The 26,499-nt window shown below is 50.2% G+C and overlaps 10 protein-coding genes across 10 annotated transcripts; 6 read left to right on the top strand and 4 right to left on the bottom strand.

Annotated features, from left to right (window-relative positions):
* Window positions 1-49: 49 nt before the first annotated feature.
* CGCA056_v013454 (Secondary metabolism regulator LAE1) lies at window positions 50-1,531 on the top strand (the record flags this gene model as incomplete). The annotated part of the gene is made up of 7 exons (XM_037328698.1): window positions 50-160; window positions 228-370; window positions 425-466; window positions 517-614; window positions 674-686; window positions 736-825; window positions 877-1,531. The coding sequence occupies 7 exons, from the start codon at window positions 50-52 to the stop codon at window positions 1,529-1,531; spliced, it is 1,152 nt and encodes a 383-aa protein (XP_037172866.1).
* A 3,211-nt stretch (window positions 1,532-4,742) lies between these two features.
* CGCA056_v013453 (uncharacterized protein) lies at window positions 4,743-5,963 on the top strand (the record flags this gene model as incomplete). Its single annotated transcript, XM_037328697.1, has 4 exons — window positions 4,743-5,025; window positions 5,086-5,174; window positions 5,277-5,771; window positions 5,835-5,963. The coding sequence occupies 4 exons, from the start codon at window positions 4,743-4,745 to the stop codon at window positions 5,961-5,963; spliced, it is 996 nt and encodes a 331-aa protein (XP_037172865.1).
* Window positions 5,964-6,937: 974 nt separating this feature from the next.
* Window positions 6,938-9,031, bottom strand: CGCA056_v013452 (Cutinase transcription factor 1 alpha; the record flags this gene model as incomplete). Its single annotated transcript, XM_037328696.1, has 1 exon — window positions 6,938-9,031. The coding sequence occupies one exon, from the start codon at window positions 9,029-9,031 to the stop codon at window positions 6,938-6,940; it is 2,094 nt and encodes a 697-aa protein (XP_037173468.1).
* Window positions 9,032-9,491: 460 nt separating this feature from the next.
* Window positions 9,492-10,672, top strand: CGCA056_v013451 (Succinate--CoA ligase [ADP-forming] subunit alpha; the record flags this gene model as incomplete). Its single annotated transcript, XM_037328695.1, has 4 exons — window positions 9,492-9,657; window positions 9,714-9,730; window positions 9,787-9,903; window positions 9,959-10,672. The coding sequence occupies 4 exons, from the start codon at window positions 9,492-9,494 to the stop codon at window positions 10,670-10,672; spliced, it is 1,014 nt and encodes a 337-aa protein (XP_037172533.1).
* A 1,159-nt stretch (window positions 10,673-11,831) lies between these two features.
* sorD-1 (FAD-linked oxidoreductase sorD) lies at window positions 11,832-13,382 on the bottom strand (the record flags this gene model as incomplete). Its single annotated transcript, XM_037328694.1, has 3 exons — window positions 11,832-12,299; window positions 12,347-12,881; window positions 12,949-13,382. 3 exons carry the CDS (start codon window positions 13,380-13,382, stop codon window positions 11,832-11,834), a joined length of 1,437 nt encoding a protein of 478 aa, XP_037173466.1.
* Window positions 13,383-14,129: 747 nt separating this feature from the next.
* Window positions 14,130-15,084, bottom strand: Akr7a3 (Aflatoxin B1 aldehyde reductase member 3; the record flags this gene model as incomplete). Its single annotated transcript, XM_037328693.1, has 4 exons — window positions 14,130-14,238; window positions 14,300-14,745; window positions 14,830-14,928; window positions 14,998-15,084. 4 exons carry the CDS (start codon window positions 15,082-15,084, stop codon window positions 14,130-14,132), a joined length of 741 nt encoding a protein of 246 aa, XP_037173383.1.
* An 889-nt stretch (window positions 15,085-15,973) lies between these two features.
* On the bottom strand, window positions 15,974-17,650 carry CGCA056_v013448 (Vegetative incompatibility protein HET-E-1; the record flags this gene model as incomplete). Its single annotated transcript, XM_037328692.1, has 1 exon — window positions 15,974-17,650. One exon carries the CDS (start codon window positions 17,648-17,650, stop codon window positions 15,974-15,976), a length of 1,677 nt encoding a protein of 558 aa, XP_037173384.1.
* A 2,910-nt stretch (window positions 17,651-20,560) lies between these two features.
* On the top strand, window positions 20,561-21,087 carry CGCA056_v013447 (uncharacterized protein; the record flags this gene model as incomplete). Its single annotated transcript, XM_037328691.1, has 3 exons — window positions 20,561-20,586; window positions 20,648-20,769; window positions 20,855-21,087. The coding sequence occupies 3 exons, from the start codon at window positions 20,561-20,563 to the stop codon at window positions 21,085-21,087; spliced, it is 381 nt and encodes a 126-aa protein (XP_037173490.1).
* Window positions 21,088-21,843: 756 nt separating this feature from the next.
* Window positions 21,844-22,948, top strand: CGCA056_v013446 (Uncharacterized protein; the record flags this gene model as incomplete). The annotated part of the gene is made up of 2 exons (XM_037328690.1): window positions 21,844-22,069; window positions 22,125-22,948. 2 exons carry the CDS (start codon window positions 21,844-21,846, stop codon window positions 22,946-22,948), a joined length of 1,050 nt encoding a protein of 349 aa, XP_037173491.1.
* A 535-nt stretch (window positions 22,949-23,483) lies between these two features.
* Window positions 23,484-24,816, top strand: CGCA056_v013445 (uncharacterized protein; the record flags this gene model as incomplete). The annotated part of the gene is made up of 3 exons (XM_037328689.1): window positions 23,484-23,580; window positions 23,637-24,352; window positions 24,400-24,816. The coding sequence occupies 3 exons, from the start codon at window positions 23,484-23,486 to the stop codon at window positions 24,814-24,816; spliced, it is 1,230 nt and encodes a 409-aa protein (XP_037173492.1).
* Window positions 24,817-26,499: the final 1,683 nt, after the last annotated feature.

Here is a 26,499-nt window from a genome sequence, read left to right as displayed (position 1 = left end):
ACGACGAAGCATAGCATCGCGACGAAACGACGACGGAGCATCATCAAAAATGTGCCCCGAACAGGACGAGGATCAAGCGACCGCGGCCGCTCAGCAGCAGCAGGACACGGCGGCCGCCGCTGGTATCTTGCCGGCTGAGCACTGGGTGCAGGCGGCACGAGTCAGTCGACCTGGCGGTCCGACCGCGTTCCCAAACTTGGTACCGGAGATGATTGACGGCGTGCTAGGAGGTTGCTAATGACGGCGACAACGACTCGGCGCTAGGCGACGACAACGCCAGCTCTACTGCGTCGATCACCTCTACCATTCTCGAGTACCGAAAGATTCACGGACGCACGTTTCACGGCGAGGTCGGAAATGCCCAGTACTGGTCAGATGCTCTGAGTCCGGTTGCGGTCTGTCATGTCACTAACACTAGTTGTAGGGGGAGCAACGACGAGCAGCAGAATGAGTGCTGGGACATCAAGTGAGATGAAGAAGTCATACTGAACCTGACAGGGGACTGACATGCGGCAGCCATCATCTTTTGACACTCTCTTGCGGCGATAAGCTTCACTTGGCACCGATAGACAAGAGCAAGCTGACCAAAGCCCTCGATGTTGGAACTGGAACTGGTGAGCATGCAAGGGTTCGACTTACATCAGACTGAAGCTGATTCACTGTTTGAACGCAGGCATCTGGGCTATGTAAGGATTCGATATTATGCGATGCCAGTCAATCTCTAACATTGCTCAGTGACTTCGCCGATGAGAACCCGGAATGCGAGGTTATCGGAACCGACATCTCGCCCATTCAGCCAACATGGGTTCCTCCTAACTGCAAGTTGTAAGTGCGAGAGCCTTTCGTCTCATCGCATACCCACTAACACTGAAATAGCGAGATCGAGGATTGCACTCGCGAGTGGACTTTTGCTCCTGGTACCTTCGACTACATCCACATCCGTTTCCTCGTCGGAAGTATCGCGGATTGGCCAGAGCTGTTCAAGCAGGCCTACGCGGCTCTCAAGCCAGGTGGTTACCTCGAGAGTTTCGAAGTCTCTCCCGCCATCATGAGTGACGATGACACCGTTCCGGAGACTAGTGCGCTGGGTCAGTGGGGCAAGTTTTTCGAGGAGGGTGGCCGGAAGATGGGCCGGACGTTCCGCGTTCTTGACGAGAACCTTCAAAAGACGTCCATGGAGGGAGCTGGTTTCGAGAACATTACCGAGTGGAACAATAAGGTACGATATATCACTCTTTCGATAAATGGCGGCACTGACGAGAGACCAATGAAGGCACCCATTGGCAACTGGCCTAAGGATCCAGTGAAGAGAGAAATTGGTGAATGGGCGCAGTTGACGCTTCTCTCCGATATTGAAGGCTATGTCCTCTTCATGGCTAACGTCATGTCAACTTGGAGCAGGGAGGAGATTCAAATCTACGCCGCTCAGCTCCGTCGCGAGATTAGGTCTGGTAAGCTGCATGGATACTACCGTCAGAGGTGTGTTTGGGGACGGAAGCCCCTCGATCCCACCCCGGCACCAGAGCAGTAGAGAACGATTTCAATTGCAGCTGCATCCATTAGCATCGGCAAGCCTGCAGTAATATCATAGTTCGGTCTTTCATTCAGACACGACACAGCCGTACCTTACGATAGGTACTAGGTAGTCAACGTGAATGCAGAATTGTCCATGATGAGTCCTACTCAACCCGCGTGTTGGAAAAGCTTGCCGTTTAGCTTGAGGTGAGGTAGTTCAAAGGCTAGTAATCTTAGTAAAAGATGGAGATCAGCCGGGTCAACGGTCTCATCCACGTTGATGATAGTCTAAGAACTTACACGAGACGAGTATGGAAGAGAAGAACGCGCCTAAATAGACCTTCTGAGGCAGAAACATAGGCCAAGGCCAAAGGTGAATTAGTAAGAACAACGTTAGTCAACCTTGTGCGTTCCTCGACTCTGTACAATTGTGATTTAATTGCACTTCCTGAAAATGCACTTCATGGCGTTGATGAATGTTCCTTTCCGGGTCTAACCCCGCTTCCCAGTCCTTCTATTGCACATAAGGCAGCCCTTGGTTCTATTATCTCAAGAATGCAACCTCTCGCAACTTGCTACAAGTCGGCACAACTGGCTTGAAAGAAATGGGGAGGTTGCAGATCCTTCTATGTGATTGTCCACCGCGACAGCTCCGTTCGGTCCCAAATCTACTTGGTTGAAATGGATATGAAAGAATACGCTGTTACTGCTGCTTTACGGGTGATCACCTCCTGATTTTCGTGACATACCCGGTCAAAGACATGGGGTACTACAAGTCTCCACGGCGTACGGAACAAATGCAAGTGGTGAGCAAGTGGTGAGTAAGTGCTGTCGACAGAGGACCCGGGGACGAGGAAATCCTCAGTCACTGCGGGGTAGTTTGTCTGCATGGTTGTATTGGCCGCAGGAAGGCAGCCAACAGGCGACCAACACACCCCTTTTGAAAAGTATCAGTGACGACCTTTGCGAGTTACGGAATCAGGCTGAACAAGCACCCCGTGTCATAAGCCTCATTCCCGTAAACAGCATTAACAGCTGTGGAAAACCTGCAACACATGGTTGCGTACATAAGCCACGCTGCGCTTAAGTAAACAATAGATACATTGGAAATTGCTTCAGGGAAGCGATTTCCACACAGCCCCAAAGTCCGTTGGCCTGCAGAAGAAATGAAGAGGCGGTCCCGTGAATGATAATCCCCATGAGACTATTTTTGACGCTCGAATCTTGTCCTCGACTACTCGATATTACGTCTCACATACTTGACAGAACCATTTATGGTAAAGTAATCGACTTTGACAACTATATCGATGAAAAAGATGGCTGGTTCGTCTCATGTGTCACTCGCCCCATGCGGCACATGTCTACGAATTCTCATCTGACGATTGGCCTGGTGGCGGAGGAGGCTATTAGATTGGGCTTTCGAGGTTATCCATGGGCCTCGAATCCCCTGATCACTACAGTTCATCGTAAGAGCCTTCGGGGCCTTTTGGGGCTTGAATTTGCCGAGTGAGCTCCCGTCGAGATTAAGACAGAAATTCTTCAAGTCTTTGGTCATCCGTCGGGCTTCCGATGCGAATCCTTTCTTCCGCTTGTGTTTTCCCCTTACGATAGAGGTCTTTAGCATCAGTGATCAACCTCTACGAAAAGTGAACAAACACGATGCCCGCCAATGCCACACCAATATCAGCCGCTGGAGCCATAACTGAGCGAGACAAGACCTGTAATAACTTCGTGGTTGCTCAAAAGGTATCGTGACAGAAGTCCATGGTGAAGACAACTGACGCCAGGCAGCGACTTCAGAAGCGGGGTAAGGTAGCAGTCGTGGCCTTGAAGATAATTGACGCAGGCTGTCTGCAGGCTCTGCTTATGCCTGATATGATTTGCTCTGTCCGACACTCCACTGCAGCGGCACATTGCCGCTTGCAATCGGAGGTGAAACAAATCTCTCGGAGGTGAGACAAATCTCCTCCAAGCCAACAGCAGTCGACAATTGGCATCCAATCAAGAAATGAGCCATGGCAAAATGCCAGCAAGCAAGAATCTTTTGGCCATCGATTTACAGTATTCTGAAGTGTTTGTGCGACAAGAACCTTGTCTCCGAAATCCAGCCAATTCTCGACGCCGTCAAAAATGGAACAATCCCCCCCTACAGCAGCGAAGTCCAGAAGCTGGCGGCAAAGGTTAAGAAAACTGGCAGCGCCTTGACTCTTCACCAATGGATTGGTCATACACAGCTCATCTCTCCACCAGGCCTTCTGCGGCAGTATTTCAATCTTGCTTTGGCCGTCGCCTTTCTACGTGAATCGAGACACCAGGCTTCTCAACGATCTCCGCAAGGAATTGAATCGATATGGTCTCTTGTTCAAGGGGTATTATCAGAGACGTCGATTATCAGTAAAGTCCATCACAACTTCGAGGGATTTGTTTCAATCACTCTTTGGCCCATAGTAAAAGACGGCGATGCTCACGAATCGGCTCAGCTTGGGATGTGGCTCCCCGGATTTCAACGAGAAAACGGAGGAACACCCGTCATCTTTTCGCACCGACAGTTTGCTCAAAGCTGGGTCCTGCTTGGACAGGCACGGGACTACCAATATCGAATCCAGTAGGCACAACCAGCTACAGCAACACATGTCAGGCATGAGCTCTCTTCAGGCGACACCAATAGCACAAGAAACGAAAAGGCAGATGGGACATCTCGAAACATCGCCACATACATCAATACAGGGGAGCTGGTCCAGGCGAATGAGATACGGTCAGAAGTCCACTCGCGCCACATGACCTACAGGAAAGACGTCGGAGCTTTCCACAGATTGGATGTCGACCTGAATGAGATGTACGTAGCATTCTAGTTTTACGACTCTTCACAGGCAATCAGGAGAGCGATCCAGAAGCCACCACACCTGCCACGATTGCAGCAGCAATTGAAGCGTTCCGGAGCTGGGAATGGTTCTATCAACAAGGCCTAGCACATACCCGTGGAAATGAACTGGAGGAGGCGCTGCTTGCTCATCGCAGTGCTTTGCAAGAGCCAGCGAGTACCTCGAAGAAGTAGTCAAGAATATGCCGTCCAACGAAAGCCGGATCAAAGCACTTGCAGAGCTGGCGGTAGTATATCGTCATTTAGACAAATTAAACGACGCCAAACGGACTTGCGAAGAACAGTATGAATCTGCCAAAATCTTGGGCTCGAGCTGGAAACAGAGCGTGCAATTGGTAATCTTGGCATGGTTAACTACCAACTTTTCCTGCTAAACCATGATGAGGAGTACTTGGCTGTCGCCATAAAGCAGTTTGAAGAACGGGTCGACATATGCCGACGGCTGAGAGCTTCAACAGACAGTCAGGAAGATTCCCGTCAAAAAGCAGCTAAGGCTCAGACCGCTACAGCACATGAGGCTATCGCATTCCACTGTCTATCGCTCTGTTACACTGTGCAAGGTCACCTCGATAAGGCGATTGGCGCAGCTTGGGATGGTCAAAAGCTGGCCGTCCAGTCGGGCGATCCCAGTAAGATTGCATTGTCTAGGCTGTACTACGGCAGAGCGCTACTCTTGGATGGCTAAAAAGAAAAGGCTCTTGCTCAAGTCAATCCTTCCGATGGATATACGCCGGTTGCAGCCCTCTGGGAAGAGCCTTGCGAAGAGTACCGAGGTTACGTACGGGAAATGATCGATGCTGGAGCGGATTTGACGTTACGAGACAGATCTGGCTACTCAGCACTGGACTTCGCAGTCTATAGTGGTGATGAGCTAACATAGGATATTCTGATCGAGGCGCTGAATCGACAGCTCAACCACGACGAGGTCCAGCAGCACCCATCAGAATCTGCGCTGGAATCTGCTATTCGCAAGGGCTACCGGGAGCTTTTGCAGGAGATTTTACGACCAGTTTTGCTGGAAGCAGACAAACGGTCCAGCATAACAAGACTGCGACAGGTGTACGCGAAGGCTCTTGCTACGGATGAAGAGAAAGCACTCCATTTCGACGCGTTCAAATATGTACGTTTCGCCGACTTTGCTAGACACGGCAAGCTGCCCAAATCTAGCGAGAACCTGACACGCCGCTTCGGGGATGATGGTGATGAAGAGCTTTATGTGATTTTCATGTCGTACACATGGTCCAAACAGAAGGGTGTTGGCGGATTCTCTCCCGACGATATGGGGAATACCAAGTATCATCAAATGATGAGCGCTTTGAAGAATTTCCTTCTGGAACATCCGGACGTGAATCCAAAGACCGTTTGTGTATGGCTCGTAAGTATCCTCTCCAAATAGCTTGCTTCCAAGCCCATTTCGGGTCTCACTGACTGTCTACAGGACTGGGCCTGTATCGACCAGGACAACAGAGGCATACAGACACGCGGTGTGGCAGCACTACCCATGTGTGTTGCACAGTGTAACGCCATGATCAGTATTACCGAGGATAACTACTACGAACGGGCATAGTGCTGTGTTGAAGTCATCACCATACGAGCTCTAGAAAGATCGTATCATGCCCATGGATGGTATGAGTTCGGGTATGACGCATGTTAAGAGAGGAATATACTTCGAGATGGGAGAGTCACAGAGGCGCTAAGTGTGGCCTCAGCGAAGGTCACCGTGAAGAGCGATCGTCCCAAACTAGAGTTTCTTGAGAGGCAGGCGAAGCTTCTCGATATCACAACTGACGCGTGAACATGTTGTTGGGGTTGGTTCTCCTAGTGATGGAATAGTTCAGCAAGTCGGGATCAGGCGCCATTGGGTTGTTCATATGCTCTGAGCGAGGATCATGAGATAACGAAGAATAGGACTGGGAATATTAACAAAGACTATTGATGACTCCAATGTGAGAAGAGATGGAAATTGGACAGGGCGATACCCACAGGTTGGAATAATGCGTCGCCCAGCAACACTGAGTCTTATTACGTGTTCCAGAGCCGCGTTAGCCACAGTCATGTCTCCATTTAATCTCCATTTGTATCTGCAAGAGACGAGTGTGATAACATGGTAGGCTGACGAATGAAAGAAAGGAAAATCACGACCGGCTTTTGGCTGAGGGATGATGTAACCACATATTGGCCAGTTGGCTTAGCTGCTGCTTGGAAGGCAGCCAGGCCTGCGAAATCACACAATGAGCAGTTTGCTTTGTTGTTCTGGAAACTCTTCATGGGCTTCACAATATTGATCTGGAATCTTCTCACAACCAGGTGTCATGTTCTCCAAACTTTCTTTCATGATGGGCGATAATGGGGGAACTGTCACTATAAAGGGACAGTATAATGTGCATACCCTCGCAACCCAGGACAATATCGCCAATCACTAGGACTAGTCACTTGGCAATGGCAGCAATATGTACCAAGAATGCCTCTTATCGACTATTCAGGAGCTCGGGGCCCCTCAAAAGGAAGAGCGTGTACTTGGCCTATGGAGATTATTATGGCCTAGATGGTTGCTGCCGCATTTGTCCATTCGAGTATTCCGCCCTCGCCAAACGCAAAATCATTCTCGATTTGCGAGAAGAGAAACTGATTGGCCTCTTCAGTAGACCACGACCAAGGCGTGTCTGACGCGAGCAAAGTATCAAGTCCATCCATGTCGCCACCAGATTCATGTACTGGAGAGCCTCCTGTGTCCAACGTTCTGTCGTCTTGGCGACTGCTCACCTGACACTTGTCTGCAGCACCAGTCACGCCTGAGTCATCCTGCATCTGGAGTCTCGCCGCTGTGGACCGATCCAGGTACTTGAAAAATAGCTGTAGCACCCAATTTGTGACCTCCCATGTCTTCTGCAGTTCCTGTAAGCCTAGAAGACACAACTTGGCTCTATGTTCGAGAATAGCGCGGCCAGTACCCCGGGATGTTCGAAGGTTAACGGTATGTATACAGAGGGTATTGAAGAGGTTCGTAATGACGTGGATCTGGCCATGTCGCAAGTTTCCTTCAAGGAGCATATCCTCAATGATCCTTGAGTTGCGAGCAGCAGCTTGGAGAGCGACTTGTCCGTCAACTTCTCGGCTTTCCTCTGCACTACCGATGCAACCTGACCTGTACAGAAGGATCAGAAGATTGTTATATGCAAGATGTAGCATATTGCAGTGAAACCCCGGTGGATCTCCAAGATCATCTGTACCAGTACGCATTGCGGCAGGTAGACTCTGCCTCCATCGAACAAGATCATCCTTCATCTGTGAACGGTCATTCGTGCTGAGTGACTTGCTAGGGAGATATCCACAGTGCACAATCTTTCCTAAAACTCGAGAGAGCTGAGACATGCCTATGACATATGCAGTGTACTCTTGTGCTTTGGGTACTGATAATGACAGACTGAAGGCATGTTCGAAGTCCGGTTCGCTCAGGGGCTCGATGTCGCAGTCTTCATCCCTGATTCGGTTTGGGAGGCCTAGGGCAGCAGCACATTGTCGTTCCCTGATGTAAATCGACCACCACAGCCGCCGCCGAAGCTTTTCCGTATTTGCATCTGATGATTTTGTAGGCGCCGATCGATGCAAGGCTTTCGTCTGGGCGAGACTGATGGCGGCACCGAGCCAATGGCGCGCATCTTTCTCAAGCAGAGCACCGGCTCGCCAGAAGCTCAACAGAAATAAAGACTGAGTGACTGTGAACTTCTTTGGCTCGAAGTCGACGTCGTAGATGTCTTTTGCCCTATTGTAGAACACGTACTTCGCCATGTGGCGGCTTCCAAGACCAACTGTCGGCAAGTCATCCTCTTCACAGTGGATGACCGCGATGAAGAGCATGGCCTGCAGAAGAAGGGGAGATAGAGTTTCCCTCTCATGCTGGTCCCATACATTCTGTTCATCTACAATTGGGAAGCAGGGGTGGAACCACCTGAAGTATGCTCGAAGCAACGCCTCCACAGCCAGCTTCGGCGGAAACGAAAAGACGCCTTCAGCCTTGAGGGACCGTATGCGAGCCTGTCTTCTCTCAACTTCCCAAGGCGGAATCATGTTCTCGGCCCTAACAGCATTCGGCACCGAGTGGAGAAACCTCAGGTTTTCAGGCGGCGAGACACCGGCTCCTGCTGGAGTGGGATACCCATGAGTGACGTACCGTATGGACGTCGACTCTCCCAGGAAGACTGATGTTTCTTCTTCCTGCCTGCCATCGATTGTGTCCGGGACTGTTTGCGGCTCGGGCTCACGCACCGTGATGGTACTGTCAGCTTCGAATACTTCGAAAGAATCTTCCCGGTCGCGGTTCTGCGATAGTGCAGCAAGCACTTGAGATGCAGCGACGTGCTCGTCCGCATCATCGATCGTGGAGACGGTGTCGAAAGTGTCGTCTGCGAAAGCCGGCGATGGGCTCGTGTGTGCAGAAGAGACATTGACATCCGGTCCGGGACGCCGCCGGGAGGGCCGCGGATGTTTGCCGCGGCGTGACACTCGGAGCTCACACGGCACGTTTGCGGCGGCGCAATTCCGACACGGGACTCTCTCGGTTACATCGCACTTGACCCGTCTGGCATTGCAGGCGAGACAAGCTTGCCGAGCCCTCTTACGTGGGGTTGGAGCCATTGCCGACACACCTCATTACCGATCGCACCACCTGAAGTTGGGAAAATAAACAGTCGCCGAGCGATTGCGTCCTCACAGAGCAGCCTGAAACCTATGTGTTGATCCAAGACATCAGAGTATCTGGAATTCCCGCTCGATGTGAATCTGGCTGGTGTTTGTAAAAGTGTCATGTAGCCGACAGAAGCCCCGCTGGTGTTGGGGCGGGGGAAATAACACGGCCAGACCATGACATCACCAAAAGCGCCATCTCGGTTATATGGCACTCTATGTAGCCGAGGTCCTACCCTAGTTCCGACAACAGTGATCCGATAATCCTTGGGGCGATGTAGCTTCAGCTTCACGAGGCAAAGGACCTGCGATATCAATTAGCCTCAGTAGATCCGGCTTTCTCAATTTTCTGAATGATCTTGTGTTTGCGTGATTCATTCCTTCTGAGGCTATCGATCTTTTCTCCGCAAGCATGTTCACCCGACAATGGCTAAAGGTGGCCAAGGCGCCCCAGCAAGCACCGCAATTTGGCAATGTCCGCATGAGGTTTTCAACGTCGAGCGCGAATCAAAGGTCATATGAGGAAGATACGATTGAAACCATGAGAATAGACGGGAACACGAGAGTCATCTACCAAGGTAGAGACCCATTGAACGTTAAGAGAGAATAGGCCGAATGCTAATGCCTGGCTCAGGGTTTACGGGAAGAGCTGTGAGTTGGTTACACGTCTCTTGTCCTATTTAGCACAACGAGCTGACACTGCTAAGGCCACTTTGAATGCAAAAGACACAATAGAATATGGCACGAACGTTGTCGGTGGCGTCTCGCCTGGAAAGGGTGGAAAAGATCATCTAGGATTGCCCGTGTTCGATACAGTTAAAGAGGTAAGCTACTCAATGCCCGCCAATGGCTGTTCGTTTACGAGAAGTTATTCCTCAGGCTATGGACAAAGTGAAACCTCACGCAAGTGCCGTGTTTGTTCCGGCTCAATTTGCAGCAAGTGCCATCACTGAGGCAATCGAGGCTGAAATACCCCTTGTCGTATCCGTCGCGGAGCACATACCCGTCCACGACATGGCTCGAGTTCAGGAGATTCTGCGGACGCAGACAAAGACTCGCTTAGTTGGTCCTAATTGCCCAGGAATCATCGCTCCAAACCAGTGTCGTATTGGCATTATGCCATACAAGCAGTACTCCAGAGGAACAGTCGGAATTGTTTCGAAGAGCGGTACTCTGAGTTATGAGGCTGTGGGCGCGACGACAAAGGCAGGGTTGGGGCAGAGCATCGTTGTAGGGATGGGGGGAGACATGATGCCGGGAACGACGTTGCTGGACGGGCTGAGGTTGTTCTTCGAGCATGAAGAGACGAAGGGCATCATTGTCATTGGGGAAATTGGCGGCGAAGCCGAGCTCAGAGCAGCGGAGGCTATCAAGGAGTATAGGAGGAAATCACGTAGTCCGAAGCCAATCATCGCCATGGTTGCGGGAAGAACAGCTCCACAGGGCAAGACGATGGGGCATGCAGGAGCTCTGTTGACGCCAAGGGATGTGCCGGCTGACATCAAGGCAAAAGCACTGGCAGAAGCTGGGGCTCTTGTAGTTCCGCACACAGGAGTCATGGGAGATGAGATGAAGAAGCTTTTGAAGCTTTAAAAATCGACCTACAATGGCTCACTAGGACCGGTTTTACAATGTGACGTTTATTTTCTAATAATCGTTCCCGATCACCGCGTAACTTGAACATGTTGTCCTCCGAGACCCTTACCGAAGCCCCAGCAGCAACTCGGTACATGGTAGTATTACGCAACTAGCTGGGGTTGACGCCGCAACGAGCGCTCTTCCACAACAACCCGTTGGAGCTTCTCGATGCAATACAGGTCCCAGTGCCATCCTGGAAGCGGGCATACGTGGACGCACCACCACAGTTATATCCATCATAGAGAGAGCACCCCCCTGAACTCTTGGCACCGCTGCCCTTCCAAACATTGGCGACGTTCAAGCTTCCACTATTGCCTGGCATGTTCAGTGCGAAACAGTCAGACGCAGATCCCCCGTTGACATTTTCGCCAGCTCGAGGGGAGCGTGTCCACCAAGCTGCCATTTCGCTAGTATAGGCAGAGCAGCCTGAGTTGGAGTAGAAGTTGACTTGCACAGCTTTTCCGGATTCGTAACTGGCAGATGCAGGGTGGATGAGGTGTACGGCCGTTGCCGCGCAAACGCCATGGATGGAAGAAAAGTGCATCTTGGGGTTCGCGTGGGAGTGAGTGAAGACGTATCGGGAGTTGGTGAGATTGACGGTGTGCGTTAGTTAGATTTGGTATAATAGGTATGATAGTAGAGAATAATGCTTTAAGAACGTGGAACGTTTTGTTATTTGAGTTGCTCAACTGGCAATTATGGTGTGAGAAAGGGCCTCCTTATATAGGTCCAGTTCCCAACCAAGACCACGCAAGGACGAACCTCAAGTTCAACTATTGAGTATACCTTCCTATCTCGGAAGACGATCTAAGTCCAATCTGACTAAGGCGGTGTTCCTGAGTAAGGATATCTTGGCAAGCACGAGTAGGTGACTGCCTAGGTCAAAAATGGGCCCAGCCACCAATGGCGCTTATTCATCGTCAAGCAACACATCAACCACGTCCACCAATGCGGAGCGCAGTTGGTGAAGCAAAATGACTTAGTTCTGCATATTGTAATTGCAAGTGGAATCGGAACTCCATCGACATTGGGGGGCCAAAAATGGGAAATGAATGGTGTGGCACTATCTGAGGATGCGGATGATCTTGATTGCTACACCTGATGGTGTAGAATACTACTCTGCAGGCTTTATGGACTGGTTGTCTCTGAACACATTGGTGGGATCATAATCTCCCTTGATCCATTCTAGCCTTCTAAGATTGCTCCCATAGTAAAGCTTTGGCGCTTCGTCCCCGGATATCTGAGAGTCGGGGTAGTTTGCATACATGCCCCACTGCCCACTCTGAAGTCCGTTTGTAATGCTCTGCCTAAATCCCTGCAGGAGTGCAAAACCAGTCGATGGATAGGCCTGGCTTTGAGAGACACTGTCCTTAAGCTGAAAGAGAAGCATTTTGTCTCTGTGAGCGTAGGCTGCGTCGACCGGTTTCGAAATGGCGGAGAGGTTGCCTCCGTGAAGGTTCATGTGGATGTACCAGGAACGGCTGACAGAAAAGCCTGATTTATCAATCGCGTTGACCAGAGATTGGAAATTTGTTTTTGATAAGGCTAGCGTCGTGAGGCTCGAGGCGTAGGAGTTGTCGTGCTAACCCTATCAGTGATGAATACCGTTGGTCATGGAAAACAACTCACCTCGTTATAGCTGCCGGCAGTAATGTCAATATCAGTAACGCCAGCATAATGCTTGATAAACTCGATCCAGCCGACTGTCTTAGAGCTGGAAACCTTCACCCCCAGTCTCATTAATAAGGGCTGGATTGCCGTCTTGAAAGCTGCATCGTCTCCGACGAAACCACCGTTGAGGTAGCACCCATCGTTGTTGAAGCTTACAGATAGGGTTAGCTCTGCTGGCATCTCTTTGGCAAATTCCTGTGCATCCAAAAGCTGTTGGGGAAGCTTCTGCGTGTCCCATACGACGTCGATGTCAAAGTATGTCATCTTCTCCGGTGCGACAAACGTGTTTAGTTCAAGCTCGACCACGATGACCATCGACGAACCGGCGCCACGAATGCCCCAGAATAAGTTTGGTCTTTCGGTTGCGGAGCAGCGCGTGATAGTTCCATTGGCGAGAACTACAGTTGCTGCCTTGATCCAGTCCATAGCAAAGCCGTACTTCCGAGAGACCATGCCGTGACCTCCATGTAGAGCGTGACCTCCGATACCGACACTGAGTTTACGTATGAGTCTACCAGTACAAGAAGCCGCGCGAAGCATCAAAACGCAGGGTGACTTACGCTGGACATGTGCCATGAGAAATGGCTCTCTTTCCATTGTTGTAAAGCTCAGTCGCGACGTGGCCCAACCTCGCTCCGGCTTGGACTTTGGCAGTTCCGTCGCTTGCGACAGTTACCGAATACATGCGGTCCATATTGATCACCAGGTGGCCATCCTCTCCGCCAAAGCCGGAAGAGGTGTAGCTATGTCCGCCGCTCTTAGCATTGACGTGGACTCCATACTTTGCACCGCAGGATACCGCCGAGGATACTTGCGCAACAGTTGTAGGGACAGCAACAAGAATCGGCTTGACAGGAATGCGAAGATTGTAAGGGGTGAGGGGGGAGCCGATGGGGACGGAAGCAGTCTGAAGACAGGCTGTCAGATCCTCTAACGTAGTAGCGGCGATCGCAAGGGATGTGTGGAGCGCGAACAATAATGATAAGACGCGCATTTTCACCATAGGTTGCCAGTTAAATAAGCCGCCTACCTTAGGATGCGCTCAGTGTTGAAAAGTCTGAGAAAGTTCAACAGGAAACCCTTTTATGGTAACTGATTGCAACTCCACAGATGCGGTACGCGAGCTCGCTGACCTTCTGATGTTTGCATTAGGCCAGTCCGTTTCATAGACGTCGGGCAACAGGCTTTCTGCGTCACCTCCGCCAACCACAAGTATCAGCCGATGCCTGCAGTGGCTTTACACTACTGCTAGCATTGATTTCGTGTATTGGCTACTCTTCCCAGCACAGCTGAACCTGCGGAGAACAATCCTTCCGCTCTTTCACTCACCATGCATGTTGACCACCCCTGCACGTCAGCTCGTGTATGCGTGTCTCACCATCCATTTACCCGGCTGAGGTGCCAACTTGCCCCACACTTACTTCCGTATTACTGGGCTGTTGCCAAAGTACTCGATGGGATTATGCCATTTTGCGGTAGGTGGCGTTACCTCATTGATGTCCTTGCGGATAGAAAACCCACAGTCCCCTCTCATTGAATTGCCAAGGACCGTTGTAGTTGATCCCGAAACACATAGCAACATCTACACGCTTATATGCTTCGCGCTCTAGACATTTGAGCTCGAGGGGCGGCGTGGTCGAGCAACAGTAGGACAGCGGTTTGTCCCATCTTTTGTCAATAGTATGTCAGAAAGCTTCCTCACGAAAGTAATACTCAATTTCTCATTCTTTGCCCATTTGTTCTAGTTAATGTAGCTATCTTCTCTTTCAGCTCGGAGATCTTCCCAAAGGGCCTCGATAGCAGCAACAACGGTGTCTGGGAGTGGGCCGTTTCTAATTGCCCTGATGTTACTATTTACAAAGTCAGAATTAGATCATAAAAGCCTCCGGATCTGCAGATGTCGAAGCATACCTCTCAATTTGAGATTCCTTGCTGGCCCCCAAGATGATGCCGTCACCTTGCCCAAGTGCCGAATGATAATAAGCCCACCGCAATGCCGCTTCGATAGACGTGATTCCAACGTCTTTGATAGCGGCATTTAGCTTCCGCTGGGCATTATGTAGCGACTCTTTGTCCCACAAGGCTGACATGTACTTGGCAATTCGGCCATCGCCACTGAATCGCGTGCCTTCCGTAGAGCCAGATGTAAGGCTTCCAGAGAGAAATCCCGCGGCAATGACTCTGAAAGCGTTGAAGACAATGCCATGCTCACGAAGAATGGGAATCAAATGCTTTTCCATGCCTCGGCTGACGAGCGAGTACTCGCCTTGGTAGACCGTAGGTTTTACGAACCCATGCTTATCGCACACCTCGATGAAGGCAGTGAGTTGACTGGCAGTGAAGTTTGACACTCCAAGCTACATTTAGGGTAGAAACTGTTAGTTGAACTCCAAATGTGGCAATGAATCTTCATATCGAGGTCCATAGGTAATTCAACTTACCTGAGCAAACTTTCCCTGTTTGTGAAGTTCATCAAGCGTTGAGGCCTGCTCTTCAATGGGCGTTTGGGAATCAGGGAAATGAATATGAAGAGTATTGATCTGCGATCGATGTCAGACCCTTGACTTCAAATCGCAGGCTGATAGCATTGAAAGTCTGCCTTTTCATACCTTTGGAATATTCAATCGCCGAAGGCTGTCGCTGACACTGTGTTCGATGTTTTGTTTCGACAGCTCCCCCTTGTGATCAGCTGACATTGCAAGAATCTTGGTATCGACCTGGAAGCCTTGCTGAATAGCCTTGGTTCCCCCAATCAATTCCTCCGATCTACCCTGAGCCTCGGCCGGGTACCGGCCTGCCGTATCCAGCACATGGACATGATGTTCTTTCAGCAGATCCAGACACGACTGCACCTGCTCGACATTGGTAAATTGTCACCAAAGCTTGCAGTGCCGAAGATTAGCTGCGGAGTTGAGGCTGGAGACATGGTTATGGATGGATCTCTGTTGCTGATTGGGAGTCTAAGGAAAAAGCAGTACGACCGAAACTGGCGGAGGATTTTTGGGGACTATGTCAGACATATGTATTAATTATCCCACCAGCTGTGCACGCAGCTTATGTAACGTCGGGCCGAAGTTCGCAATTGTCCCAACTCGCCTTGTCACGGTTTGGGTAAGAGTGCCTCATAGGGCTTATGGCTGTGGATGATGACGTATTCAGATTCAAGTAAGAGCTACAAAAGTAAAAGATAGGTCGACGTTCCACCACGACCCACACGAAGATACCCGTAAGCTACCTTGTCAGACAAACCTCCGTGTGATTTTTCATGGCCGCTATCGTCGGAAGCTTAGGCGGCATGAAGGAATGTTTCGAAATCCTTCAGAACCCGATTTGGTAAGTCGTATCGGCTGGTTGTCCACGACGTGAGATCACGTCCTTGGCTGTGCCCAACTACGTTTCCGTACTGATCGATTGGAGGAGGAAGACCAGGAACTGAGGAAGAGGGGAAATGTGGGCAGAGGCAAAAAGATAATCTCGACGGTGGGTATCTTGACGAGTAGTTACGGTCAGATTGAGACCTTTTTTTCACCTGAAGGTTTGTTACAGATATGCTTTTCGTCTAGATGCATTTTAATCGTTCCATTTCTAGACATGCAGCGGCATGTCTGACCAAGGCAGGATCTCAACCTCCGGTATGTGATCGAAGCTATCTACAATCATCGAAAACTCCCACTTCGGAGGCTTGGTCTCCACTGCCTGTACTGAGAGACGGACACCATACTCAGTCCTTAGAATACGGGCCAAAGCAGGATGTTGTCTGGGAATTGGCGACCTCCTCAAAGCATGAAACATTTCCTTACGGCTCATGTCTCTTCCATGGAGTCTCAAATTAATGAGATCCAGCGGCATCTGATAAGGGCCATATTCGACAAGTGTGTACGTCAGGTAGTCTTGGTCAAGGGGACCGAAGAACACAAACATGAACTCCATGATTTGTGGCGGAATGCCGTCGATAGGGTCCTCAACCTTCACTTCGATGAGCATAGATCCACGTGGACCATCGCGCCCAGTCATGAATACTCCAGTCCCATCGTCCCAGTCAGACCAAGGCCAACATCGGATAACTCTGACTCCCGGCGGCCAATAAAATCGTAGTTCCCTGTACCGATCCAGAGGGCCCCACATGGAAAGATCATTGAGAATGTAGGCGTTGGGACAGTATCGATCAACGTCCAGACGCTTGGTCCGCTTGTTCATTCTGACGAGCGACAGTGGGTTTTGTCTGACAAATAGACCTGAATCAATCTTTTTCAACATGACGCCTAAGTCGTCGTGAAAGAACATGTTCCGTTTTCTGGTGGATTCCCCGTGAGTGCGAGCGACGGGAAGAACGTAAGAGTAATTTCCCTTATGTCGCGTCCACACCAGCTGGAGTCTGCAGGTTATTTTGATGCCAGCATTTGTGACAGTAACATCGCCCTCTGTCTGTCGTTTCAAAGGTGTGATCTTCAGCTTTGACCCGACGAGAGGATCTCTTATGGCGAATTCGCTCGGGGACTCCGCAAATATACCGCAGGTGATATTCTTGTGATCTTGCCACGTGCGACGGACAACGGGTACATACTCCCAGGCAAATATGGATAGGTAGTTTGTAGTTTTGATGATTTCTTGTTGAAGTCGCAGGAAAGCCCTCTTCCCCTCTCCGTACAGCATTGGCATATTGACTCCAAAAAATCCAAGTAGGCAGTATGCCAAGTCTTCTGGTCTGGTCGTCTCTCTCCCAGATGCCCATGACATTCTTTCAGCCACACTGAAGTCGTTCAGGTCCTGAGACACAGATAGAATGTCATGGTTGATGGATGTTATTTCTGAAAGTAACCTCGCCATACCAGCTTTCACTCCAATGCGTAGCCAGTTCCGAGAAAAGAATTGGACCACTCGTGGAGCTATCAGCTCCTGCAATGTCCAGCCGCGTTTGAACCAGCGCTGTTCTTTCAATGCCTCGTCGCTGGCGCCATCGCGAAGGTCCGAAAGATAGACATAACAGACGGCGGCATCTTCGTACCATTTGTACATTGAGTTGATGGCCTCGGAAAGCTCCGTACTGTTGGTCTTGTCGATACAGCACGTGTCAACCCAAGCGTACCGGTAACCGTCAGCAGCACCGAGCTCGCATGTTTGCCTGATTTTCTGAAAACCCTTCATCTCGTTCCTTATGCTAGGCTTGTCCCAATCCTGAAAGGTGACTTCTTCATCCTCCCAAGTATGCGAGAGAATAACATAAGGCTCGATGGATGCGCCAAAGCGCTCAACGATATCCATCGTTTCCGTGTCAATCAGTCTCATAGCTGGACGCTCAGTCGCCAAGGACTAAGTAGGTCAGGTGCGGTTGTCCTAAATATGAGGGAATTTATGATGGCAGCAAAGATCATTAGGTTGACAGCTGTGTTTCAAATCAAGTCGGACTTTCGAGAGGATACAAGGAGAGGTCGTTCGAGGTCGTTTGGGGTCAGTAAAACTTTCCCAACGCAAATTGACGAAGCGGGGCTTCTACAAGATGCTTTTGGCGCCTGGTATGATTCGGTCTTTTACGTCGGCCAGCGCGGCAATCTGCACACCTTCCAACGACCAATTACATATTCCATAACTAACCCACTTTCGCATAAACTTCAGCAATTCTCTCTTTATGGGCTCCTGCTAAGGCAGTACAATAACTTTACTTCTAACGGGGACAATCGATGCCGTTGGGTCGGACATAAATGTATTGACGTTTCACCGTTTCTTTCTACCAGTCTTTCTCTCGCATGTATCCAGAGACTGCTGCCTAATGTTGCCATGACGACTGGAGATATCTATTTGCCTTGGACGCCCTTGTCTTTGCGGCACATTCAGGTCACTCCAACATGCCACTTTGCAGGTATAAAATGCCGACCTTTACACGCAATTGTACAATTGGATAAAAGACATATCTGCGTCTTCTCGTCCGAAAATGATGTATCCAAAGGTTGGCCATGTTCTGTTCTGCATCGGGACTATTGTCACGTTCATTACGACACTGGTGCACGGGATTACCCCCATAACGTCCCACACCCACTTCTCGGCCACCCCCACATTTCGGCCACTCACTTTTGATGCCCTCACATTTATACACATCAACTTCAACTAAAATTTATATGTATTATGATGCCACGACGATGCAACTTTCGCTGTCACTAGGGTTTTCTGACTCGCTGGATTCATCTGTGCTACTTTCAAGTTCGCCCGCCTCGATTTGAGCCCTCCGAATAGCCTCAATATCGGCAAACTTCGAATTTGGGCTCATCTTAACCTTCTTCCGTTTCCTGGCCCTACTGGCATCAACCTCTGCCTGTAGTGCCTCAATCTTTCGTTGGGCTACTGCCAGTTGGTATGCCTTCTCATCAAAGCCCTTCTGAACCTTCCGAAAAAGCAGGCGCTGCGTATGCTCATCGTTATCCAGCTTGCTGAATAGGCTGAACTGATCCTGAAGCTCATCCCTCTTCTGAGGGGTTGACCAAGGGACTGCTGATGTATCTACCGCCCACTTTTCGCTTGTTTTACCATCAGAGAGCCCTTTGCAGACCTGACCAGCTGGTTTAGCAGGGGTTGATGTGTTCTCAAGCAGCAGAGGGCTCATGAGGGGTTTAGCCATACTGACAGGCCACAAACCAGTCCATTTCCAGCCACTGATGATGTTCTTGCTTGTCAGGGCTGCCTTACGCGCCTTACCATAGCATACAACGAAATTTCTCTTGCCTACAACTGTACCAGCATCCCATTCAGCTAGTAATCCAAGCTCCTTCTTGTATGCTGCCTTGAGGGGCCCAAAAACCGACTGATCAAGTGGCTGAAGGACGTGTGACGTGTGTGCTGGCAAGAACAGCAAGTGTATCTTGTTCCTGAAGCATGTATACATAAAAGCAGTAGTCTCATGGCTTCTATGACCATCCAAGATCAATAATCTGACCTCTGAGGGGTCCCCTGGCTGGGTTGAAGGGATGAAGACCTCTGTTAACCACTTAACAGCTGTAGAGTCTGAAGTCCACCCGTTTTCTGTAGCTGTGAACTTCCAGGATTCGTATGGCGTCAGATCTAGAGGAAACCACTGCTGCTGGACATTCTTGCCCTTATATATAACAAGTGGAGGCAGTGCCTTGCCAGTTGCAGAGATACACTCGATCAGAGATGTCCAAGCACGCGATCCAGGCTGTTTCTTGCGGATAGAACGAGTTTCTGATGATCCAAGAACAAGCCCATTTGATCCTCTGCCTTCTAGAATACCAGTCTCATCCATATTGTATCGATTAGAGGCCTTGATGGCTATGATCTCAGGTATGGCGAGGTGCTTAAACCATTGCCTGATTACATTAGTTGAAGCTCTATTGATACGCTGAGAATCGATTGGTCTGCTTCTTTGGACCCTTACAGATGGGTTTCTCTTAATAAAAGACTGCACCCAGTTCTTTCCAAGAGGCTGGGAGTCTCCATGGACCTGTAGGATGCGTTCAGCAAAGTCCTTGAGTTGTTGATGGGTTGGAGGCAGGCCTAGGGCAGCCTGAATTCGAACCCATTCAGCCAGGTGGCTTTCCTGGGTTGGATAAAGCCTTTGCAGATCAGAAAAGGCAATATCTCTTGCCTGGGTGCCATGGATTCGAGATTGGAGAGTTGTTCTTGGAACACCATACTGTAATGAAGCTTTTCGTAGGCTAGCACCAGCTGCGATAGCCTCAAGTGCCCGAGAAATTTCATCTTCTGTATACTGACGCATTCGGTAGTTATTATGCTTCACAGAAATAATGGTGATGATTGAGTGAAAATTGGTAAATCTATTCAAGTTTGAAAATGGCGCTGAGTATTTTCGATGAGGCATTTTAGGGTGGCCGAAATGTGGGGGTGGCCGAGAAGTGGGTGTGGGACGTTACCCTCTTTGCTCGCGAGCACCGGAACATGCCAACCGCACACATGGGCCAATCCTACGACCCCTAGCCACCCTGCTGTCACAATCTCCAGGCCATGCCCAACTCACACGACGATTCACGATATCAGAGGAGGTGATACTCAGCCCGGGGAGATCAACTGTCGCTCTTTGGGTGACACTTACGAGAAAGTTGGCCCCGAAACATGTCAGGAGCTTGCAGACGACTTCGGAATCTCGCTTGAGAAATTTCTTTTCTTGAATCCGTCTCTGAATCGCGACTGCAAGCACATACTTCCATGTGCAACGTACTGCACTGCTGGATGTGAGTAGACATATACTACATGTATTGGCGAACTACGACATGCTCAACGATTCTGTCACAGTCATCGAACCCAAAAGAGCGTGGGACGGGGTTTGCGGCCCGTCGCGTCCGGGCGTCACCTGCGTTGGTACGGACGGGCAATGCTGCAACTCGGAGACTTGGAGATGTGGCGAGAGAGAGTAAGTGGCTCGTCTTGCTGCTCCAATTATAAGCGATCAAAGTCTTTCGTCAAGAGTTGCCGTGGCTAACGTATTTACACAATATTCAGCATTGACTGTGCACCTGGTACTTGCTGGGAAGGCATCTGCTGGGGCCACAAAGTGTACACCACAGATGGAACCTGTGGGTATGCAAATGGGAACCGCAAGTGCGCTGGCAAACAAGGAACATGTTGTAGCATCGACGGTCGCTGTGGAAGATACGATGATTTCTGCGGTGCAGGAATCTGCCAGTCGGGGGACTGCGAAAGCCAGCAACCACATCTTGATGTATTCCTCATGAGCAGCCAGGTTTGCAAGCCTTGAGAGACATCCTCGATGAGGCTTAGCCAAGATTTCCCCCAAGACTAGCCTTCCATTCCGCCAACGCAGGTCCTCAACCACCCAGTCGCAAACAGCACTCTAGTTCCTGTGTAGGCGTGGTCCTGTGTAGGCGTGGTACGAGAGGGTGGCGTGAGAGATAGGCTGACCCTCTCTTGCTCTTTCGAGTAAATAGGTACCAAACATTAAGCGGTGACCGTTGACTCGCCAATCGTTAATACACATCCGGGGTTTCCAATGGAAACGTTTAGATGCCAACTTCATTGTTAGATTGACAAATGTGGGGCGTCGCGCGATGCGATCACCATCCAATTCAAATGAGGGGTAATCAATGTGATAACAAGTACCCCGCTATTGTGAGAAGCTTGAAGTCTGTCACGCACTCCTCGTGAAACTCAACCGACATGAGTTTCAGCAGAAATAACCTTAAATCAACGAGCGATCCTTCGACAAACGCTCACGGTAAAAGAGAAAAACCAATCGATGTGAATGGCTTGAGTGGGGTTGGGGGAACGTAATGCCTTCTGTGCAGCCGAGTGGCTAAACAAATATCCGGGGGGCGCTTTACTCACGATTAGAAATCCATACAGACGTCATAGAAGCCAACTACGTAATTCACACGCAAGCGACGACAGCTATATCACGATTCCAAACATCTCAGAGCTACCAGACGAAATCTTGGACCCAGCGTTTTCCTTTCACCAGACCACCAACAACAATGCCTGCCAAAATCTTCCTTACGGGAGCCACAGGCTACATCGGCGGCGACACTCTCTACCAGTTGTACCAGAAGCACTCAGACTTTGAGTATGCACTGCTTATTCGGACTGAAGAAAAGGCAAAGAAGGTGCAGGAAAGGTTTCCTAAAGCCAGGATTGTCATCGGGGGCCTTGATGATTCCGAGATTCTGGAGCGCGAGGCAGCATGGGCTGACATCGTAATCCGTGAGTTTCACCTTGTTCCGAGATCCTAGCCAGCAACCCACTAACTTCATCCCAGACACTGCCGATTCGTCGGATCACTCAGGCGCGGCGGAGGCTATCGCAAGAGGCCTTGTGTCTGGTCACTCGCCATCCAGGCCTGGGTTCTGGCTGCACACGGGCGGCACGGGCATTCTCACCTATTTCGACTCAGAAGTCAAGAAGACGTATGGAGAGCACGACGACAAGGTCTTTAACGACTATGATGGTGTCGATGAGGTCGTAAACCTGCCGGCCGCCGCTTTCCACCGTAATGTGGACGAGATCGTCCTCAACACCGGCATCAAACACGCCGACTCCGTCAAGACTGCCATTGTCTGCCCGCCCACTATTTACGGCGAGGGGCGAGGCCCAGTGTCGGGGCGTGGTCGTCAAGTGTACGAGCTGGCTACTTTCGTGCTCAAAGAGGGATACAGCCCCCGCATCGGTCAGGGCCTTGCGCGGTGGAACAACGTCCATGTCCACGACCTCAGCGTAGTTTTCGAGTTGCTGGTTGAGGCCGCGCTCGACCCATCTCGCAAGGATGACAAGGAGATCTGGGGAGCACACGGTTACTTCTTCACTGAGAATGGCGAGCACGTCTGGGGTGATTTGGCAACGCTCGTCGGAAAGGAAGCCCACAAGCAGGGTTTCATCAAGGGAGGAGAGCCGGAGGTGCGAGGTCTGTCTTACGACGAGGCAGTTAAGTCATCTGCTGGATTCGAGGCAGCGAGCTGGGGCCTGAACTCCCGAGCTGCTGCCATCCGAGCTAAGAAGGTTCTTGGATGGAAGCCACAGGAAAAGAGTCTCCAAGATGAAGTGATTACTATTGTCAAGTCCGAGGCGACTAGGCTGAAGCTCTAGACGGGGAAATGATGGGGTATGATTATTACTCATAGTATCGGCGTATTTTCTAAATTTTGCTTCCCGTTCGGATATTTCCATTGCAATCGGCGAGTCCCATCTAAGAGCCGAACCTTAAAGAAGTTGAATGACAAGCCCTCTTGATGACATGATTGTGCTCCCGAGTCTCATTTGCTTTTCCCATTGCCATCAATGAGTACCTGACATGATAGTTTTGTATGGCAAGATGTCTGGCGCTTGAAACCGAGACATGTTCGGAGTAACTTTGTCCATGTACGGCTGGATTCGAGTTATGATTGGCCACGAGTGAAGCCGTTGTGCAATGAGTAAAGCGGTGTGTTGGTGCCATGCAGGATCTATCCATGGATCAGAGAATGGGGTGGCTGAGGTCAGCATCCAACATGCCAGGCACAGCCCCCGCATAGTTATTAGGCACACATGATTTGATGTCTTCTCCCCGCGCCCAGTCATATATCCACCAACTTCCCAACGACGGAGTGAATGTGGCGGCTGTGATCCACATGAGTTTCCAACCATGGCAAACGAATTCAACGCGTCCTACTTCTGTTTTACCCAGGCCCGCTGCAGACTTTGCCAATTCCCTGTGCACAGAGGCGACGTTATTATAGCAGGTGCGTGGCTAGCTGCTGTACTGAGCTCGAATGCTAATGGTGAAATACTTAATTAGCTGTCGAAGAAGGCTTCGCTACCGAGTTCAAACTGCCACACTTCGGAGACTTCTGGGACCGAGGGCTTCACATCAAATTTCACACTTGCTTCCTCAAGAAGTGTAGAGTTCGTGAAGAGGCGACCGTGTGCTATCATGTTGATTGCTATCGTGACCGCTTGTACTCAATTACGCCGATATTCCTGGCCGGAACTGAGTTCTCCTTCACCCCTTTTCCCGAGGAGGAACGGCGACGGGCTGAATTCAACCGGCAGATTCTGGCTTGCAAATTGGAGCAGATGGACTTTGGGGCCCAACTTCTTCCATACGAGTTGTGGTTGATTGTTGCCCGGCATCTAGTCCGGTGGTGCGCTCTCCATATGTTGGAGTGCCAGGTGCGTACAGCTGATAAAGTTGGCGATTCTGTCCTTGACTTGAATCAATCTGTGTTCGCATCCTACATAAAAATCGATGGTCGATACTACATCAAGAGACTGCAAAACACACCCGATTCAAGAAGTGGCAGTGGATGCTGCCTTCTACTTCCGACTCGAAACTCAAGAGAGAAGGACATGAATATTTTCGTCGCAGAAGATCATATCGGAATTCGTCGACTGGCTTTTGTTTCAACACAAAATCTGGAGGAATGGTGTCGCATCCAATCTAGTGTGCCCGGCGCCTGGTGGAAGAACATTTCTCAGGGAGTTATGCCCTCTGCCATCACCATCAACGGCGATGTTCGTATGCACTATGAATTTTCCAGTCGCATACTAACCGATCACAGGGTCTAAAAGTGAGAAGTATCCAGAGCAGCCAAATGCAAGACTTGGCTTTGGTCGGCTGGCCGGCCCCTCTTTCATCACTTCCACTCGTCGTCAAACTAGCGACATTGGAACCACCCCGTGATCCTCCAGATGGGCTTCGCATGGACTTCTTCGATTGCAACGCACCTGACACGGTCGGATACTCGGTGGCGCTCAAGGGACGCGCAATTGCTGGCGTTGTTGCCCACAAAAAAGGTGACGCAGACGTCCAACGCGTGTACGAGAAAACCTGTCCCACGGACTGCTACTGGCAGTTTATGCCTATGAATCAAGGGGAGTATCTTACCGATATTTGCAGGCTAATCGCGCCGCCTTTTGCAACGGGACAGGACGTTACTGGAATGACTGTGAGGGAAATGCCCTTTCTTTACCACTAAGGCTGACCAGTTCATTCTAGTTCACAACCAATCGTGACCGGACTGTCTTCTTCGGAATCTACGGACTAAACGATGGGAAATATAAACGCGTTTGGAAGCTCTCACATAACCCGTGTCGACTATACTACAATGACCGGGACGGCTTCTTCCGCCGAAGCTTCGTCGATTTCGTTGGTGTTCAGCAGACCAGCGGCGATCCGGCCAAGCTCAGCCAAGAGAATCTACCTGCTCCTGTGGTTTCTATCTCGAACTTTCCACGAACTATCCCAAACACACTTCGCTTTTACTCCTCATGCTCTATGTGCCACTTGACTGAGGTTCAAACTTGTGGCTTTGCGACTGGCTCGCATCGAGCAATCTTAGGAATGCTTCTTCGCTATGCAGATGGCCACCGCGAATGTGTCAGCTTTTTCCGTCACGACATGATTTTAGAGAGGATTTCGGTTGGAGAGAGGGACAGTTCATATTTCTGTGTCAAACAGACCGAGCAAAGCGATCCCTATGCATATGTTGCGGTGGTGACATGTGAGGCACCAGAAGATCAAGCAACAGCTCGCTGGCTTCAGGTCACTCAATCTGGCATCTTGGAATGGTGGCACTCCGCTGAGGGCGCTGCTTTGTATTACAACGGTCATCGTCTGGGTGTCGTTTACCCTGGGTTTGAACAAATTTGCGAATTTCGCGTTGAATCACCATAGAGCGTCAAGTACTAGGTACTGGTATCAATACAAAGCATATTTGGTTAAACGTATTTCCTATCATATGGACCTTTAGTCTTACAGCACTACCTCCTGGGGCTGACACCTTTCACATCGCCGCTGTCCACAGCTTGGGCAGCTGAACAGTTGGGCAGTCATACCACTGTCGCCACATTGACACTTAGGTTGTTAGTGGGATAATGACTTTCAGATAAATTAGACTTACACAAGCCCACACCCAATGTCTACTTCGAAGTTTCCGGGGGTTTGGAACTGGGCGAGCAGTAGCGATTTTGGGTCTTGAGCTTTCAGATGCCGTGTCTCCGTGAGGCTCGGGGGTTACTTCTCGGCGGCCTTCAGGGGCCATTTCTCGATGGATGTCTCGATCATGAGAAGTCGAGAATTCTCCATTGCTTTCTTTCGATTCTCCATAGTGCTCGAGCAGGTATGACGTATCAAGATCTTCTAGTATATCCCCTGCTGTGAGTAATATTGCCAACGGTTCGCTCGGATATACAGCCACAACCAAGCCGCACAGCGATGTGTGTCTAATTACCCATGTACCAGACGTGCCTTGGGCTATAATAAGGTCAGAACTGGCACACGTAGATGGGAGTGATACATAAGTAACCTAGGCTGCAGATGGTGTGTACTGACCTAGTGGATCGGAGAGCTTTATCCTGCGGACTTTCATTTGCCGATCTCGGTATCTCCAATATGATATGCCCCCCATCAAGTACGCCGCTTCCGTTTGTGTTGGGCTCAGAACTATTTCGACCGTCCCAGGCACCAACTGCTGATTGCCCATATATCCTGTTAATCCATTGATCCGAAGCCCATCTGCCGACACGTGAGTGTTGCTATATCCATCGCCGTTGCGCGCCGCTAGTAGTGCATAGTCACTGACGGGAGGATTTGCTTGTCCGTTCCGTTGGGGTGGATATAGCACATCAGCCAGATAGTTAAGAGCATACAGCCCATCCAG

The sequence above is a fragment of the Colletotrichum aenigma genome, assembly GCF_013390185.1.
Source record: "Colletotrichum aenigma strain Cg56 chromosome Unknown KSG_Cg56_contig09, whole genome shotgun sequence".
NCBI lineage: Eukaryota > Fungi > Ascomycota > Sordariomycetes > Glomerellales > Glomerellaceae > Colletotrichum > Colletotrichum aenigma.
The sequence above is the reverse complement of the archived record's forward strand: the minus strand, read 5'-3'. Positions and strand labels throughout refer to the sequence as shown.